At 42.9% G+C, this 16,178-nt stretch overlaps 1 protein-coding gene across 6 annotated transcripts in view; it reads right to left on the bottom strand.

The window, feature by feature from the left end:
• Window positions 1–746: 746 nt before the first annotated feature.
• The window catches only part of SIDT1 (SID1 transmembrane family member 1), a 103,773-nt gene continuing 88,341 nt past the window's right edge, over window positions 747–16,178 (bottom strand). For 3 of the 6 annotated variants that reach the window (XM_088837052.1, XM_055426293.2, XM_055426135.2), the window contains 6 exons: window positions 14,199–14,278; window positions 9,774–9,820; window positions 4,311–4,416; window positions 4,110–4,220; window positions 2,796–2,909; window positions 747–1,447 (listed from right to left, as the gene is read on the bottom strand). In XM_088837052.1, coding sequence (XP_088693178.1) covers window positions 1,385–1,447; window positions 2,796–2,909; window positions 4,110–4,220; window positions 4,311–4,416; window positions 9,774–9,820; window positions 14,199–14,278 — 521 coding nt within the window. In that variant the 3' untranslated portion in view covers window positions 747–1,384. The other 3 variants (XM_055426052.2, XM_055426206.2, XM_055426375.2) reach the window with 2 other exon arrangements.

Raw genomic sequence — 16,178 nt, 5'->3', positions numbered from 1 at the left:
ACTGGCCTCCAGAGAACCTCGGGGGGGAAACTCTGGAGCCCTGATTTGCATGGAGCAAAAGAGGAGGGTCATGGTCGGTGGCACAGGAGCCTGAGAGCAGTGACCCTGATGAGAACATTTGTCTTCCCCGAGGGTGATGTGGGCACAGGATGGAGCTATTTGAATTGGAGGTACTTTTGCCTTTGCTAAATCTGTTCCAGGAACTCAAGTCTTTTGTGCGAGGCCCGTTGGCCTGATGCTGATGTCACCAGTCTCCTAGTGCTGTCAGGCATTCCTCTTGTTCTCCTGATGGTGGAAGAGTTTCCCATTTCCCCTTCCACCTTGGAGCTGATCTGTGGAGAAACAGAGCCTTCCCAAGAAAGTAGAGCCCGAGTCATGGGGTCAGCACACAACTGTGGGATAGGGAAGCACCCTCGCCTTGGTCCCAGGGACAGTTACCGCCAAGGGTATGTGACAACCTGGAGCCCAACCTGGAGTCTTCCTAATGCTGCTGGGAACCTGAGGGAAGCGTCCAGCATTCCTGCATTGGAGGTGACCAGCTGGTGCTACAGAACATCTATCCCAGTTGGGCAGGACCTTGGAGCCACCCCTCTACCAGACTTCAGGGAATCACATCATCTCAGGACCTTGGAGAAGGAGGCCGGTGTTTGGGGATATCTGGAGAAGGCAATGGCAAGCCACTCCAGTACTCTTGCCTAGAAAATCCCATGGATGGAGGAGCCTGGTAGGCTGCAGTCCGTGGGGTCGCTAAGGGTCGGACACGACTGAGCGACTTCACTTTCACTTTTCACTTTCACACATTGGAGAAGGAAATGGCAACCCACTCCAGTGTTCTTGCCTGGAGAATCCCAGGGACAGGGGAGCCTGGTGGGCTTCCATCTATGGGGTCACACAGAGTCGGACATGACTGAAGTGACTTAGCAGCAGAGCAGTGGATGTTACAGAGGTGCATAGGGGGCCAGCCTGGAGTTTCTGGGCAGGAAATCTGGGCTGCTGGCCTCTCTGGGCAGGGGGGCAGGTGGAGGGCAGAGTGTAGCATGGTTCTGCTATGGCTGGCAAGTCTTGGGTGAGGGTAGGAGGAATCCCAAGGTGGTCGACTTCGATGCAGCTTGCCCACGTCTAGTTCAGAGTTGCAACAAAAGGGGATGGTGGGTGTTTCTGACTCTGGAGGGCTCATCTCTGTTCACAGCTGCAACATGTCTTCTGCCTCCCTTTCTTGCAGGTTTGGGTCCCCCTTAGCTCCTCTCCTCCCTTTGTACAGAGCTCACCCGACAGCGGGCGAGTGGAGTGTTTGGCAGTGGTGATTTTGCTGCAGTTCCTGTATTTTTCATGAAACAGCACCAAGATCAGTGGCTCTCTCTCTCCGGCTCTCCATGCTGGAGGCTTAGAAGACAGGAATCTGGTCTCTCCGAACCAAATCCAGGTCATCATCTAGGGTTAACAAAACCTGAAACAAGACAGGCAGAAAAATGAGAGGAATGCACAGTTGTGATAAGTCCCTGTTTTCTAAGACTCACAAGTGTACTTAATTGTTTTCATGTCTTCTGCAGTGCTGTGCTCTTAATAGACACTTGTAATTCCGCAATTCATTTATTCAAGTATATATCAGGGGTCTATTAAGTGCTATTCTAGATGCTAGGGATGCAGCTTAGGATAAGAGAGAAATGTCTACGCTGATGGAGCTTACATTTGAGAGAGGGCTTCAGACACGAAGCAAATGCATGAACAGAGGCTACTACGTTAGATAGCAGTATGTACTAAGGATAAAAATTAAACTGTGGAGGGAATATAGGGAATGTGGGATGGGATGAGGTAAAAATATTTGGGGGGGTGGCTGGGGACATCATTACCACTTAGAAGGGGACATTTGGGTGGGGACCTAAAAGGAATAAAACTTGTTGCAATAGAATATTGCTATAAGAATTGTTCCCCCACCCTCCCTTTATAGTTCCCTCTACCATCACTCTCTCTGCGATGTAGAGGGAACTCTTAGCTCCACTTTTATTATCTCTGTCTCCGCAGAGAATGTGACGATTAAAGAAAGCCTTAAGGAAGAATGTTTATACGGACTGGTTAAACTTCCCAAACTGGCCACTAGGAGGCAGCCCTGCTCCACTCTTGAGGTTCCTTGGCTGAGACAAAAGGGTCAGAGTGAACCCAGGAGGCCCCTATTACTTGTTAAAAGAACTTGTGTGCAGGCACCATATACTTTTATTTTGGAAAAGTCAAAATTAAGATGGAGGTATGCTGGGGGTTGTCATCCTGGGTTGTTATAATATGCACAGCCTCAGGGAAGGTGTGTGGGCCAAAAATGAAGGGACTACAGGAGAGATTTGAAAGAGACTGGTTAGAAAGGCAGCAAGAGGCCTGGCTGCTATCCTGAGCCACTCCAGGAACTTGTAAAATGTTTGTATTAATAAGGTATGTAGTGAGACTGGAGGAGAAGGAGGAATGTGAGATTGACACAAGAAGGAATAACCTAGTGTGGCTGACATGGTAGCGAGTGCCACCAAAAGTGCTTCCTGGGGGAGCTGGGCATGTGAGTTCTAATCATCAGTGCAGTCCAGCATTGTGCAACTGAAGGAAAATTATTTTATCACTGTGTCTTAAAGTATTGAAGAGTAAAAGAACAAAATGAAGATCTAACTAGAGGGTACAATGTTTAAAAAAAGAGAGATAATCTATACATTGAATCATAATGAAGACTTGGAAATTAAAAATAAGAGGATATAAGTAAGGGGGGAAGAGAAAGAATACTAGATGTAAAGAGAGAAGAAAAGTTTTTATAAACTCACCAAGAATGAGAAAAACAGGGCAGTAGCAGAGAGGAAGTGCCAGATGTCATGGTCGTCAAAGAAATCCAGCAGGATGCACTCTCGGTTCTTCTCCCGGGACTCGGCTGGCGTTCCCTGGAAGGAGGTGAGGCAGGGTGTGGGGGAGCAGTCCCACAGTTCAACTCCGCAGAGGACAGGGCATCCAGAAACCTACAGTCACTACTAGATGCCTGGGTCACTACATTATTATTAGCTTCTAAGAAAGCATACATCCACACAAAAATGTGTCCACAGATGTTCATAGCAGCAGCGTTTATAAAAGCCAAAAAGTGGAAACAACCCAAATGTTCATCCACTGAACATCTGCTAAAATGAGGCATATTCATACAATGGAATGAAAAGTGAAAGTGTTAGTCACTCCGTGGTGTCTATTTGCGAACCCATGGACTGTAGCTCACCAGGTTCCTCTGTCCATGGAATTCTCCAAGCAAGAAGCTGGAGTGGGTAGCCATTCCCTTCTCCAGGGAGTTTTCTTGGCCCAGGGATTGAACCCTGGTCTCCTACAATGCAGGCAGAATCTTTACTGTCTGAACCATTATTCAGCAGTAAAAACACATGATGTACTGATCCTGACTTAATGTGATCTGTAAAAGGGTGGACCTTGGAAACGTTACACAGAGAAGCAGACTCAGACTGCAATGATTCCATTTATATGAAATGTCCAGGATAGGTAGATCTATATAGACAAAAGATAGTGGTTGCCTCTAAGGGGTTAGGGGGAAATGGGGATTGGCTGCTAATGGATGTAGGATTTTTCCTGGGGTGATAAAAATGTTCTGACATTGATTGCGGTGATTATGGTGGTGGGGAGCTAAGACTTCCTCCCTGTTCTGTGCCTCACATACATCACCAGTTTCCTAGGCCTCAGCTTTCCTCTCTGTGAAATGGATTCATATACACCTGCACCTGGGCATCTGTTTATGGATGATGACTATGATAAGGTGGAGACAACACACTAATCAAGCTTTCTGTACATATTAAGCATCCATTGGGAACAGGATCGCAATCGTAATACAACACAGTGAAGATCACATTGGCAGTGGGGATAGGGCTTCGTGTTTAAGAAGCACCACCCCGATAATAATGACATGGCATTTATTGAGCATTTATGTGCGGATATTTATCAAAAAAACCAACCCCTTTTAAAAAGGCTTTCCCATTAAAGAAAATAAAACAGATAAACAGCAATAAGCCCGTGACGAGAGGGAGGTAGGGAGGTCAGAAAAGCAAGATGTAGAGAGCATGTTGTCCAGGAGACAAACACTGTTCTCTTACCTCCCAGCTGCTGAGATTCTGGAAGAAAAAATACAGGGCGGCAGCCCACACTACAGCGGTGGCGACAATGCAGAAAAGTGGGACCAGGAGGATCTTCTCGGAGCTGCGAAGCTGTGGGTGAGAAGCAAATGCCGCCAGGCTGCATGCATCACCCGGTCACCCGAGGAGGGCCCGCGGTGCCCAGCCAGCAGCCACTCTTACCTTCATGATGATGTAAAAGGCCAGGTAGAGCAGCAGGTTGCAGATGAAGATGCCCAGCATGTAGGAAGCGAAGTCCCTGGGTCGGTAGATGAGTCCAAAGAGGGCACTGAGCGCACAGAGGAATTTTGTGTAGTCAGGAAGCTGGATTTGTAGTATTAGCGACCCTTCCAACCCACACCCCCATTTCTGGTAGGAGGGGAATTAAAAATCTTTTAACTTTCAATTTCTTAAATCTCTTTCAGAACATTCATTTTAATGATTATAAAGTTCCTATCCGTGGAGGTACCTAAACAGTACTCTCTGGTTGAAATGAGTTTTCTCTTTGTCCTTCAGATGTTCACTATTATAAAAAACTGCAACAATGAATACCTTTAGACATATCATGCTTTTTTCTTTTTGCATTTAAGGTGATTAGATTACTAGGCATAGAATTGTCTCAATTGACTCATATTGCCAATTTTTAGCTAGCTGTCTAAATACTGAAGTTTATTTGGTTGGGATTTGGCCTTAATTTTGTTCCAAATTTCTACTCAGTTATAACAGAAATCTTTATTATGTGGGACTTCCCTGGTGGCTCAGATGGTAAAGAATGCCTGCAATGCAGGAGATAACAGAAATATTTATTATATAGCTCTTTCTTATCTTGTGATTTTGAATGCTTGCTTTTAATACAGACACACTATGCACATGTATGATATATAGTTGGATTTCTGACCTCTTCATTCTGATTCACTAATTTATAATTTTGAATCAGTGCCTTACCATGTTATTATTGTTTTATAGATTATCTAACACAGGTTGTCAGATGTAGTTTAGTTGCCAAGTTGTGTCTGATCCTTGTGACCCCATGGACTGTAGCCCACCAGGCTCCTCTGTTCATGGGATTTTCCAGGCAAGAATATTGGAGTGGGTTTCTATTTCCTTCTCCAGGGGATCTTCCTGACCCAGGGATTGAACCAGGGTCTCCTTACTGCAGGCAGATTCTTTACCAACTGAGCTACCAGGGAATTCCCAACATAGGTTAGGCTAGCTTGCACTATCCAATATGGTAACCACATGTGGCTATTTAATTAACTGAAAGTGAATTTTCTCAGTCAGACCCCATTTCAAGTGCTCAGTGACCACAAGTGGCTAATAAACATTTAGGCTTTATTCCAGAAAGTTCTGTTGGATAGTGCTGGGCTGTCACTATACACCTCTGTGCCTTCTTTCTTCTGTTAATCCTTTGCAGAGACCTTTGAAATTTTTATTTAACTAGATAAATAAATTTCTGAATGAAACCCTATTAACTTAGTTCCAATTTCTGATTCTAAATTTGCACATTACCTTGAGAGCTGATATCTTTACAATAGTTAATCTTCTCACCCAGGGCATGTTATCTTTCTTCATTTAGCTAAGTTTTTGTCTATATCTCCTAATGAGGTAGTTCAATGTTTTGCAGAAAGATCCTACATATCTCTCAAAGTTTATTCCTAAGTATTTAAAGTATAAAGCTGTTATTAACAGTTCTTGTTCATTTTTTAAAATACATTTTTATTGAAATATAGTTGATTTACAATGTACAGCAAAGTGACTCAGTTATACACTGATTGCATTATATACATGGATTGCATTGGATGCATCCATGTTGCTGCAGATGGCGTTATTTCATTTTTAATGGGTGAGTAGTATTCCATTGTATATATGTACCACATCTTCTTTAACCATTTCTCTGTCAATGAACATTTAGATTGTTTCTACGTCTTGGCTATTGTGAGTAGTGCTTCTATGACTGTATAGGTGCCCATTTCTTTTAGAATTATAGTTTTCTCCAGATATATGCCCAGGAGTGGGATTACTGGATCATATGGTAATTCTATTTTCAGTTTTCTGAGGAGCCTCCATACTGTTTTCCAGAGTGGCTGCACCAACTTACATTCCCACCAACAGGAGGGTTCCCTTTTCTCCATACCCTCTTTAGCATTTGCTGTTTGTAGACTTTTAATGATTGTCATTCTGACCAGTGTGAGGTGGTACCTCATTGTAGTTTGATTTTCATTTCTCTAACAATTAGTGATGTGGTGCATCTTTTCATGTGTCTACTGGCCATCAGTATGTCTTCTTTGGAGAAAACTCTATTTAGGTCTTCTGCCCATTTTTTGATTTTTTTTTTTTTTTATTGAGTTGTATAAGCTGGTTGTATATTTTGGAAATTAAACCCTTGTTGGTTGCACTGTTTGCAAATATTTTCTCCCATTCCATTGGTTGTTTCGTTATGGTTTCCTTTGCTGTGCAAAATCTTGTAAGTCTGATTAGGCCCCATTTGTTTGTCTTTATTTTAATTTCTGTTGCCTTGGAAGACTGACCTAAGAAACCATTGGTATGATTTATATCAGAGAATGTTTTTCCTATAATCTCTTCTAAGAGTTTTATCAAGTCATATGTTTTGTTTAAATCTTTAATCTATTTTGAGTTTATTTTTTTGTATGGTGTAAGGGTGTGTTCTAACTTGACTGATTTATAGGTGGCTGTCTAGTTTTCCAAATACCACTTACTGAAGACACTTTTTCCCATTGTATATTCTTGCCTCATTTGTGGAAGATTAATTGACTATAGATATGTGAGTTTATTTCTCGGCTGTCTCTTCTGTTCCATTGATTTGTATGTCTGTTTTTGTGCCAATATCATGCTGTTTTAATTGCTATAGTTTTGTAGTATCTAAAGTCTTAGAGGGTTATGCCTCTTGCTTTCTTCTTTTCCTCAGAATCATTTTGGAAATTCTGGGTCTTTTATGGTTCCATTTAGTTTGAGGATTGTTTGTTCTAGTTCTGTGAAAAATATCATGGTAACTTGAAAGAGATTACATTAAATCTGTACGTTGCCTTTGGTAGTATGACCACTTCAACAACATAAATTCTCCCAATCCAACAGAATGGGATAGCTTTCCATTGACTGTTTAAAAGAAAACCTTTTAAACTCACACCTAAATAAATATATAAAATATTTAGGAATAAACCTGACAAAACAGGTTAAACATTTATATGCTAAGAACTATAAAATATAATAAAGGAAATTAAAGATGATTCAAAGAAATGTTTTTGTTCAATTTTTATTTCAACTGACTTTGTTCTGTATAATATAGGAAATTTCCTCTTCTCACAATTTGAAATCTTCAGTATACTCTAAAGTCTTGTATACTTTTCACACAGATTCATCACTTATTAGCATTTTGCCACATTTGTTTTATTTTCTCCTTCTGTCTCTATATAGGAATATACATACACACCACTGTTGTTCTCCAAGGACTATGTGAGACTGACTCAGGGTTATGTTCAGTCATTCCACGACTTTTGTAATATCCATGGGAAACTGAGGCTGGAGAACCTCAGGAGGTAACCCCCCTGCTGGGCAGTCACAGTACTAGTGTGTCGCTGTGCTTCATTTCCCCCCACCCTGCAGGTGTCGGTATCCCACAGAGCTCCTGCTAAGAAGAGAAAGGCCATATACCTTGTCTTGTGAGCAGACTTGGTTTGATTTTAGTTCTACAAGAGGTAGGGACAGGCCAGGTGCTTCTGACCCTGTGGACAGTGTCCACAGGGTTTTTATTATCATATCTCCTACCAGCACCCTCCACCCTGTCTTACAAAGTCACCAGGACTGTAGGGTCTTCACTAAAAGGGTGGCCACGAGAACATCACAGGTGATCACAGCCAAGAATCACCCATCTTGATGTGTCCCTCAGTAAAGCACAGTCCTTCACAGGTATGGACCTTCCCCAAGGTAACCCCTGGGGCCGGGTATAGACCTTCCCCAAGGTAACCCTTGGGGCAGCAACATTGTGGGAAGTTTATTTTGGATGCACATGGCCCCTAAATAAGATTCAAATTCTCATGACTTGATTCTGGTTTTCCTGGGATGTGCTTCTTCATATCTGATGCCTTAAAGGGAAGAGGAGGAGAGTCATCCGTCTACCAAAGGTCACTCATCAGCTAAGAACCACTAATCAAAGCAGCTAAACTTACTTATTTTTTGAGAGATAAATAAAATGTCACTCATTCACATTTTTAAGAATAAGCTGCAAACATTAGATACATAAAATATAGCTAGCATAAACGTGCTTTTGCTGCACTGTTCTACTTTGAGGTCATTTGAGGAAACAAAGGGGCTTCCCAGGTGACTCTAGTGGTAAAGAACCTGCCTGGTAAAGACATGAGAGACACGGGTTTGATCCCTGGATTGGGAAGATCCCCTGGAGGAGGGCATGGCAGTCCACTACAGTATTCTTGCCCAGATAATCCCATGGACAGAGGAGCCTGGTTGGCTACATAGTCCATAAATTGCAAAGCGTTGTTCACAAGTGAAGCAACAGCATGTATACAGGAGCAAACAAAGCCAAGGTAACAATGAAGGAAAAGAAAAGGAAGAAGAATACATGCGGAGTAGGAAGACTGAGACCTGGAGGGAAAGAAAGAAACAGGAAAGACTTACACAGACACACACACACAGAGACACACACACAGAGACACACACACACACAGACACACACACAGACACAGACACACACACAGACACACACAGACACACACACAGACACACACAGACACACAGACACACACACACAGACACACACACAGACACACACACAGACACACACACACAGACACACACACACAGACACACACACAGACACACACACACAGACACACACACAGACACACAGACACACACAGACACACACAGACACACACACACAGACACACACAGACACACACACACAGACACACACACACACAGACACACACACATAGACACACACACAGACACACACACACAGGCACACACACACAGACACACACAGACACACACACATAGACATACACACAGACACACACACACAGACACACAGACACACACACAGACACACACAGACACACACACACACTCAGACACACACACACATAGACACACACAGACACACACACACAGACACACACACACACAGACACACACACACAGAGACACACACACACACACACACCACCCCACTCCCCCTAGTAAGAAAGAGATGCCTACTGGGTAGTATTATGGAAAGCTCTAAAAAAAGAGTTTAAAATGGTTGAATTTTTGACTGCTTGCATAGTTAATCTCTTTCTTTATAAATATGTGTGTATGTATGTATATGCATATATAGCTAATCTAATTTATCCACATAAATATAGAAAATTTGATGTTTGTCTTGTTGAACAAATGAGTTTCAGGCATTGACGTGTGGGACTCATTGCTTTAAGGTAGGCCACTGCTCGTACACAAGTGCATTTTTTGCAGGACGACAAATAGCTTTCTTTCAAGTCTCTAGAACAAGCACAGTCCCACACTCTCCTTAATTTCAGATTTCTTCGTAAAAATGACAGCCAAGGAAAGCTAAGCCACAGTGTTACAGAGTAATTAGTAAAGAGAAAGACATGTTTTCCTAAGACTACTTACAAGGACCAGTTAACCAGATTCCCCACGATGAGTAATACCATTCTGTCCTGGAAAGGAGGAGAGAAAACAGTGAATGAAAGGTGACGTGCACTACTACTTACCATACGGGAAGCATCAATTATGAGAAAACTGCTTTAGTGAAAACAGGTTTTCTATCGATATAGGAGAGCTGTGCCTATGAATGAACACTAATCCTCTGAAGGACTAAATGGCAAAGCCTCCGACTGCAAGTAGACATGACCTCCTCCCTGTATAAGAAGGCCTGGTAAGTAAAGCAGAAGTCTTGCTGTTTCCTTCCTGTTTTTAAAGGAGCTGGGCACCTGGGATTCTTTCCCTGGGTTGTGGTAACTGGTGGGACCTAAGGCAGCTCTTGAGACACAACTGGAATTTGTTTCATTACTCTGGCTCCAAGGAGGTCCCGCAGCTCCCAGGTTCCTGGTTTCTAGACACACATTTGAACACGTTATTGATGGGAGACGTATCAATACGATCAGTTCGTTTTAGAGAGTGATACAATTGACATCACTGGGAAGCTGTTAGCACCTAAAATTGACCAAGAGCTCATAATATAATTCATGATTGTCATTATCATTCACATTTTGCTCCATATGGTTTTTGTTCCAATTTTGTGTATATTATAGGGATTCCCTCATAGCCCAATTGGTAAAGAATCCGCCTGCAATGCAGGAGACCCCGGTTCGATTCCTGGGTTGGGAAGATCCACTGGAGAAGGAATAGACTATCCACTCCAGTATTCTTGGGCTTCCCTTGTGGCTCAGCTGGTAAAGAATCTGCCAGCTATGCGGGAGACCTGGGTTTGACCCCTGGTTGGGAAGATTCCCTGGAGACGGGAAAGGCTACCTACTCTAGTATTCTGGCCTGGCAAATTCCATGGACTGTATAGTCCATGGGGTTGCAAAGAATCGGACATGACTGAGTGACTTTCACTTCACTGTGTATATTATAAACTCAAGTGTATTACTACGAATTTTTTAAAATGACGTATCATGAACTTTTGAGTGAAGAAGAATTTTTGGTGAATTTTATGCAAACACTTTCACTGATTGTCTGAATGACATATATACTAGTGTCAGAGAAGATCATAGTTCTTCAGAATATGGATCCAGATGATATGATTATTAGACCAACAAAAAGACAGAAAACTTAGTGATTGATTCTGATACAGAAAGTGAAAATGAAATTCATAGTGCTAGAGAAGACTTCTGGAGAAGGCAATGGCACCCCACTACAGTACTCTTGCCTGGAAAATCCCATGGATGGAGGAGCCTGGTAGGCTGTAATCCATGGGGTCGCTAAGAGTCGGACACGACTGAGCAACTTCACTTTCACTTTTCACTTTCATGCATTGGAGAAGGAAATGGCAACCCACTCCAGTGTTCTTGCCTGGAGAATGTCAGGGACGGGGGAGCCTAGTGGGCTTCTGTCTGTGGGGTCGCACAGAGTCGGACACGACTGAAGTGACTTAGCAGCAGCAGAGAAGATTTCACAGGTGTGTCAGGTGTAACTATTGAATGTGATAACCTGCATAGTGCTAGTGAAATAACAGAATTTTTGGCTGGCCAAAATTAAAGTTGCCAGCCACAGGCATTAGTTTCTGCAAAAATCCCCTGGTCAAAGATTAAACTTATTGATAGGGGAGAAAATAGAGAGGTAAGGTTCATCTCAAAGGACAATTACTCTAACATATTATTCATAATCTGCTTGTAACATTTTTAGGTGCTATCTGATTATACTTTAGCTTGCATGGCCACTCATCTATTTCAAAGTAGTGATTCTCTTTGTGGGTAATCTATTAAATTTTATTAAATAACATATATTTAATTTTAATAAAATTAACTTTTTAATTAAAAAATTTTAATAAAAATCGATTAAATATTAAATCTATTAAAAGAAATATTTTCCTTTTTAAAAAATTAATTCACCTACTAGAAAGACCAAAATCCAAAACACTAACATCAATTGCTGGCAAGGATATGAAGCAATAAGTATTCTCATTCATGGCTGATGGGAATGCAAAATGGTCCAATCATTTTGGAAAACAGTTTCCTAAAAAACTAAACATACTTTTACCATATGAGCCAGCAATTGTGCTCCTTGGTATTTACCTAAAGAAGCAGAAAACATGCCTACACAAAAACCTGCCCACAAAATTTTTTAGCACATTTTTTTATAACAGCCCAAACTTGGAAGCAACCAAAATGTCTTTCAATAGGTGAATGGATAAATAAACTATATACATCAAGACAATGGAATATTAGCACTAAAAAGAAATCAGCTATCAAGGCATGAAAAGACATGCAGGAAACATAAGTGTATACTGTTAAGTGAAAGAAGCCAATCTGAAAAGAGTACATGCTGTATTATTTCAGTCATACGACATTCTGGAAAAGATAAGACTAAAGAGACAATAAAAAGATCAGTAGTTGGTGGGGTTAGGGAGGGAGGGAGTGGGAAGAACAGGCAGGGCACATGGGATTTTTAGAGCAGGGAACTACTTTGTTTGATACTGTAATGTTGAATATATGTCACGACAAACTCGTCAAAAAACCCATTGCATGTGTACCACCAGGAGTGAAGTGTACTGTAAACTGTAGACTTTGAGTGCCTATGATGTGTGTATCACTTCATGGGAAATAGATGGGGAAACAGTGGAAACAGTGTCAGACTGGGCTCCAAAATCACTGTGGATGCTGATTGCAGCCATGAAATTAAAAGACGCTTACTCCTTGGAAGGAAAGTTATGACCAACCTGATAGCATATTAAAAAGCAGAGACATTAGAGTCCATCTAGTCAAGGCTATGGTTTTTCCAGTGGTCATGTATGGATGTGAGAGTTGGACTGTGAAGAAAGCTGAGCACCAAAGAATTGATGCTTTTGAACTGTGGTGCTGGAGAAGACTCTTGAGAGTCCCTTGGACTGCAAGGAGATCCAACCAGTCCATCCTAAAGGAGATCAGTCCTGGGTGTTCATTGGAGGGACTGATGCTAAAGCTGAAACTCCAATACTTTGGCTACCTCATGCGACAAGTTGACTCACTGGAAAAGACTCTGATGCTGGGAAGGATTGGGGGCAGGAGGAGAAGGGGACGACAGAGAATGAGATGGCTGGATGGCATCACCGACTTGATGGACATGAGTTTGAGTGAACTCCGGGAGTTGGTGATGGACAGGGAGGCCTGGCGTGCCGTGGTTCATGGGGTCGCAAAGAGTCGGACACGACTGAGCAACTGAACTGAACTGAAATGAACTGATATGTTAGCAGGTTCATCAACTGTAACAAACACGCCCCTCTGGTAGGGATGTTGATATGGGGGAAGTTGTGCCTGTCTGGAGGAGGGCATTTGGGAAATCTCCGTATTTTCTTCTCAATTTTTCCCTGAACTTAAAACCTTTAAAAATACTCTAAACATAGTCTATTTTAAAAAATACAGCATGCATCAATTAATGTAAAAACAAAAGCGCTAATTTCCCCATAAGGTTCACATCTGAGGCTTGTCTCCTATAATACTCACAGGTCCTAATGGGATTTTACATTCTCTCCTGGGTAAAACCCTCCAGCCTCAATTTCCTCAATTTTTAATGCCTATAGCTCCTTCCCAAGCTCTACAGGGTTAAAGACATTTGCATTTATATATTCTTTAAATAAAAATCCTTCTGATTATAAACTATCAGCAGGAATTCAGTGAACACCTATGTGCCGGGCCCAAAGGGGATCACTAGTTCTGACCACAGGCCTGTGTAGAGGCTGGGGCAGTGGTTCAGAGGAGAGATGCAAGTTCTCTGGGGTCCCTGGCCTGTGAGCCAAGGCAGCTGAGACCAGCATCCTGATCCTGCTGCTCACTGTAGAAACATGTATTGAAAAATATAAGGCAGAATATTTAACAGTGTATTTTTACCAAGAACCGATAACTATAAATTTGAAAAAAGCATTCCTACTCACTGTCAGAATCAAATAGTACACAAAAAGCAAACCAATGAAAACTCTAGAAAGTGTAAGTTCCTGATGAAAGTGATTGGAATGACCATATGACCCAGTTGGCTTGGGATGGCCGAGGTGTCATCATTAATACTGCCTTCTATTCACAAATGAAATAATCATACCTCTTTGGATGATGATTTTATAGGGACACTCTGTCTTGACCCTCCCTCCCTAGCAGTCCTCACTGTTTGACAGTTTTATATATTTTTTTTCTTTATATATTAGCAATTTTTATGTAAAAGGGGCACTGTTCCATCTTGTCATTTAAGAGTGAGAAGAAAAGGAAGCAAGATGCCTCTTCCCTCACTAACTGGACCTCAGCCGCCCTAGGCCATCTGGCCCCCTTGGTTTGGGGAGCCTTGAGTGACTGCCCCGCTGCCCTGTTGTCTGGGAGAGGGCCAAGGGACACAAGGACATGCACGTACCATGTACAGAGGCCGGCTGCACTGCTGGATGCAGTCTGTGTAGAACACCATAGCGGCCCGCCGGAAAATTCCCCAATCTGCTGATGACACAATCGCATGGTGAGAAGGCTTAGTCACTGATAATATAGAACAGTCCACTGTGGCCCGAGCTTTTGTGGCCAGGATGAAGATGTCCTCACCTCATAAAAGCCATGCTTTGCACCTAATAGGTCAGTAATAAATACTTGCTTTAAAAAACGCACCCCCACCCCCACCGCCACCAGGGATTTCATGGCGGGTGTGCCTTATCTGTGCGATACCCCATAGAAAGGCAAGCAAGATGGACACACGGGATGAGCACTCACAGATCACTTGGGCAGCTGGCCAACCCGCCTACGGTCTCCTGTGGCTAAGTTTCCCTCTGTTGATGGTTTACTTTAGTGCTGTTTCCTTTACAGCAGAGATGTGATGGGGCCTCTCAAAAGTCACCTTAAAACATCTGCTCTCTCTAGACCATGGGAAATCGTAGCTTGTAAAAATTCAAATATGTATTTCTCAGTGTGGTTAAAAGTCACTAAAAATTAAACCAGGGGATACTGGGGACTATTAAGCATGTCCAGAAAGCCTGAATGTGGATTGAAACAATAGTCAAAGGAACATAGATGGGAGAGAGAGGGGGGGGAGCTTTTTTTTTTTTTTAATGCAATCCTTCAAAAGGATGGTATGAAACACAGTGAGTGTGCATGACATAATTGTTATATAAACAGGACCAGAGCCCCAGGTGGAGCTGTCCTGTGAGCCATCCACATGCAGATGTCACAGGCAAGGCTGGAGTCTGCCTGAGGTGAACATTTTGGTGAAGGTGAACCCCAGGTCTGTTGTGACTGCTGCTACTCTTCCAGGCCAGCCCTGGGTTCAGCTGAAGCAGCTGGACTAGACACAGTCTGGGGGTGGGGAGCGGGGAGGGGGATGTGCATGCAGTAGCCCTGAGGAGGTGGGCTGGTTGGGGTGCGTACCTGTCTCTGAGTCTCTCTCTGCACCCCCTTCCCACCAAATCCTGCCCAATCTGGAAGGGGTGTTCAGAAAGCAGACTTGGCAGGTCAGCCAGGCAGGTTGTTTTGTTAAGAAAACAACCTAGAAAACCCCAGGAAGGACAGCTGAACATTACCTGTGTCAGACACATCTGAATCAGTGGGAAGCAGAGAAATAAGGAAAAAAAAAAGATTTGTAAGAAGGAAGCCAAACAGGAAAACTACTGATTGTTTTATTTTCCTCTAGAAATGGATAACTTTAATTTTGTTTTCTGATTACAAAAGAAATGTTTTCTCATAAAGAACACAGACTTCTTCTGCCTATCTCACACGTTCAGAGCACGAGTCAGACTTTTCTCTCCCTGTGTCCTTTTGTGCACCCCTTGCAGCTTATAACCCTTCCTCTCTCTCTGGTCCTTTTGGGGAGGCAAGGGACACAATAGTGATTTGGGCAAGTAGCTCTGTAGTTTTCTGTCTGGGTTTCCCTGGTGGCTCAGATGGTAAAGAATCTGCCTGCAATGCAGGACACCCGGTTTTGATCCCTGGGTCAGGAAGATCTTTGGGAGAGAGGAATGGCAATCCACTCCAGTATTCTTGCCTGGGAAATCTAATGGACAGAGGAGCCTGGTGGGCTATAGTCCATGGGGTTGCAAAAAGTCAAACAGCACTGAATGACTAACAACACTATGCAATGCTCTGCCTCCTTGCCGCCACTGTTCCTGTGTCTACAGTTATTTTCAGGTGAGGCTTGAGGGCCACAGGGAAAGGAGTCTGTGATTTGAGAAAGCAAAGGCGGTTGTCTGACCACTCTCCACTAACCCAGCTTCCGGCTTCTGGACTAAATGTAGATGCGGTTGTCACAATGAAGTAGTGGATTTTCCTTTTGACTCTGGTAAATCTGTAACCACTTGGGGAAGACTCCCTGGGTACAGGAATTGAAAATATTCAGATAAGTTATATGAGGACTATC

Source organism: Moschus berezovskii, chromosome 1 (genome assembly GCF_049115385.1).
Source record: "Moschus berezovskii isolate FMDL1 chromosome 1, NW_MosBer_1.0, whole genome shotgun sequence".
Taxonomy (NCBI): domain Eukaryota; kingdom Metazoa; phylum Chordata; class Mammalia; order Artiodactyla; family Moschidae; genus Moschus; species Moschus berezovskii.
This window is presented reverse-complemented; position numbering and strand designations above follow the sequence as displayed.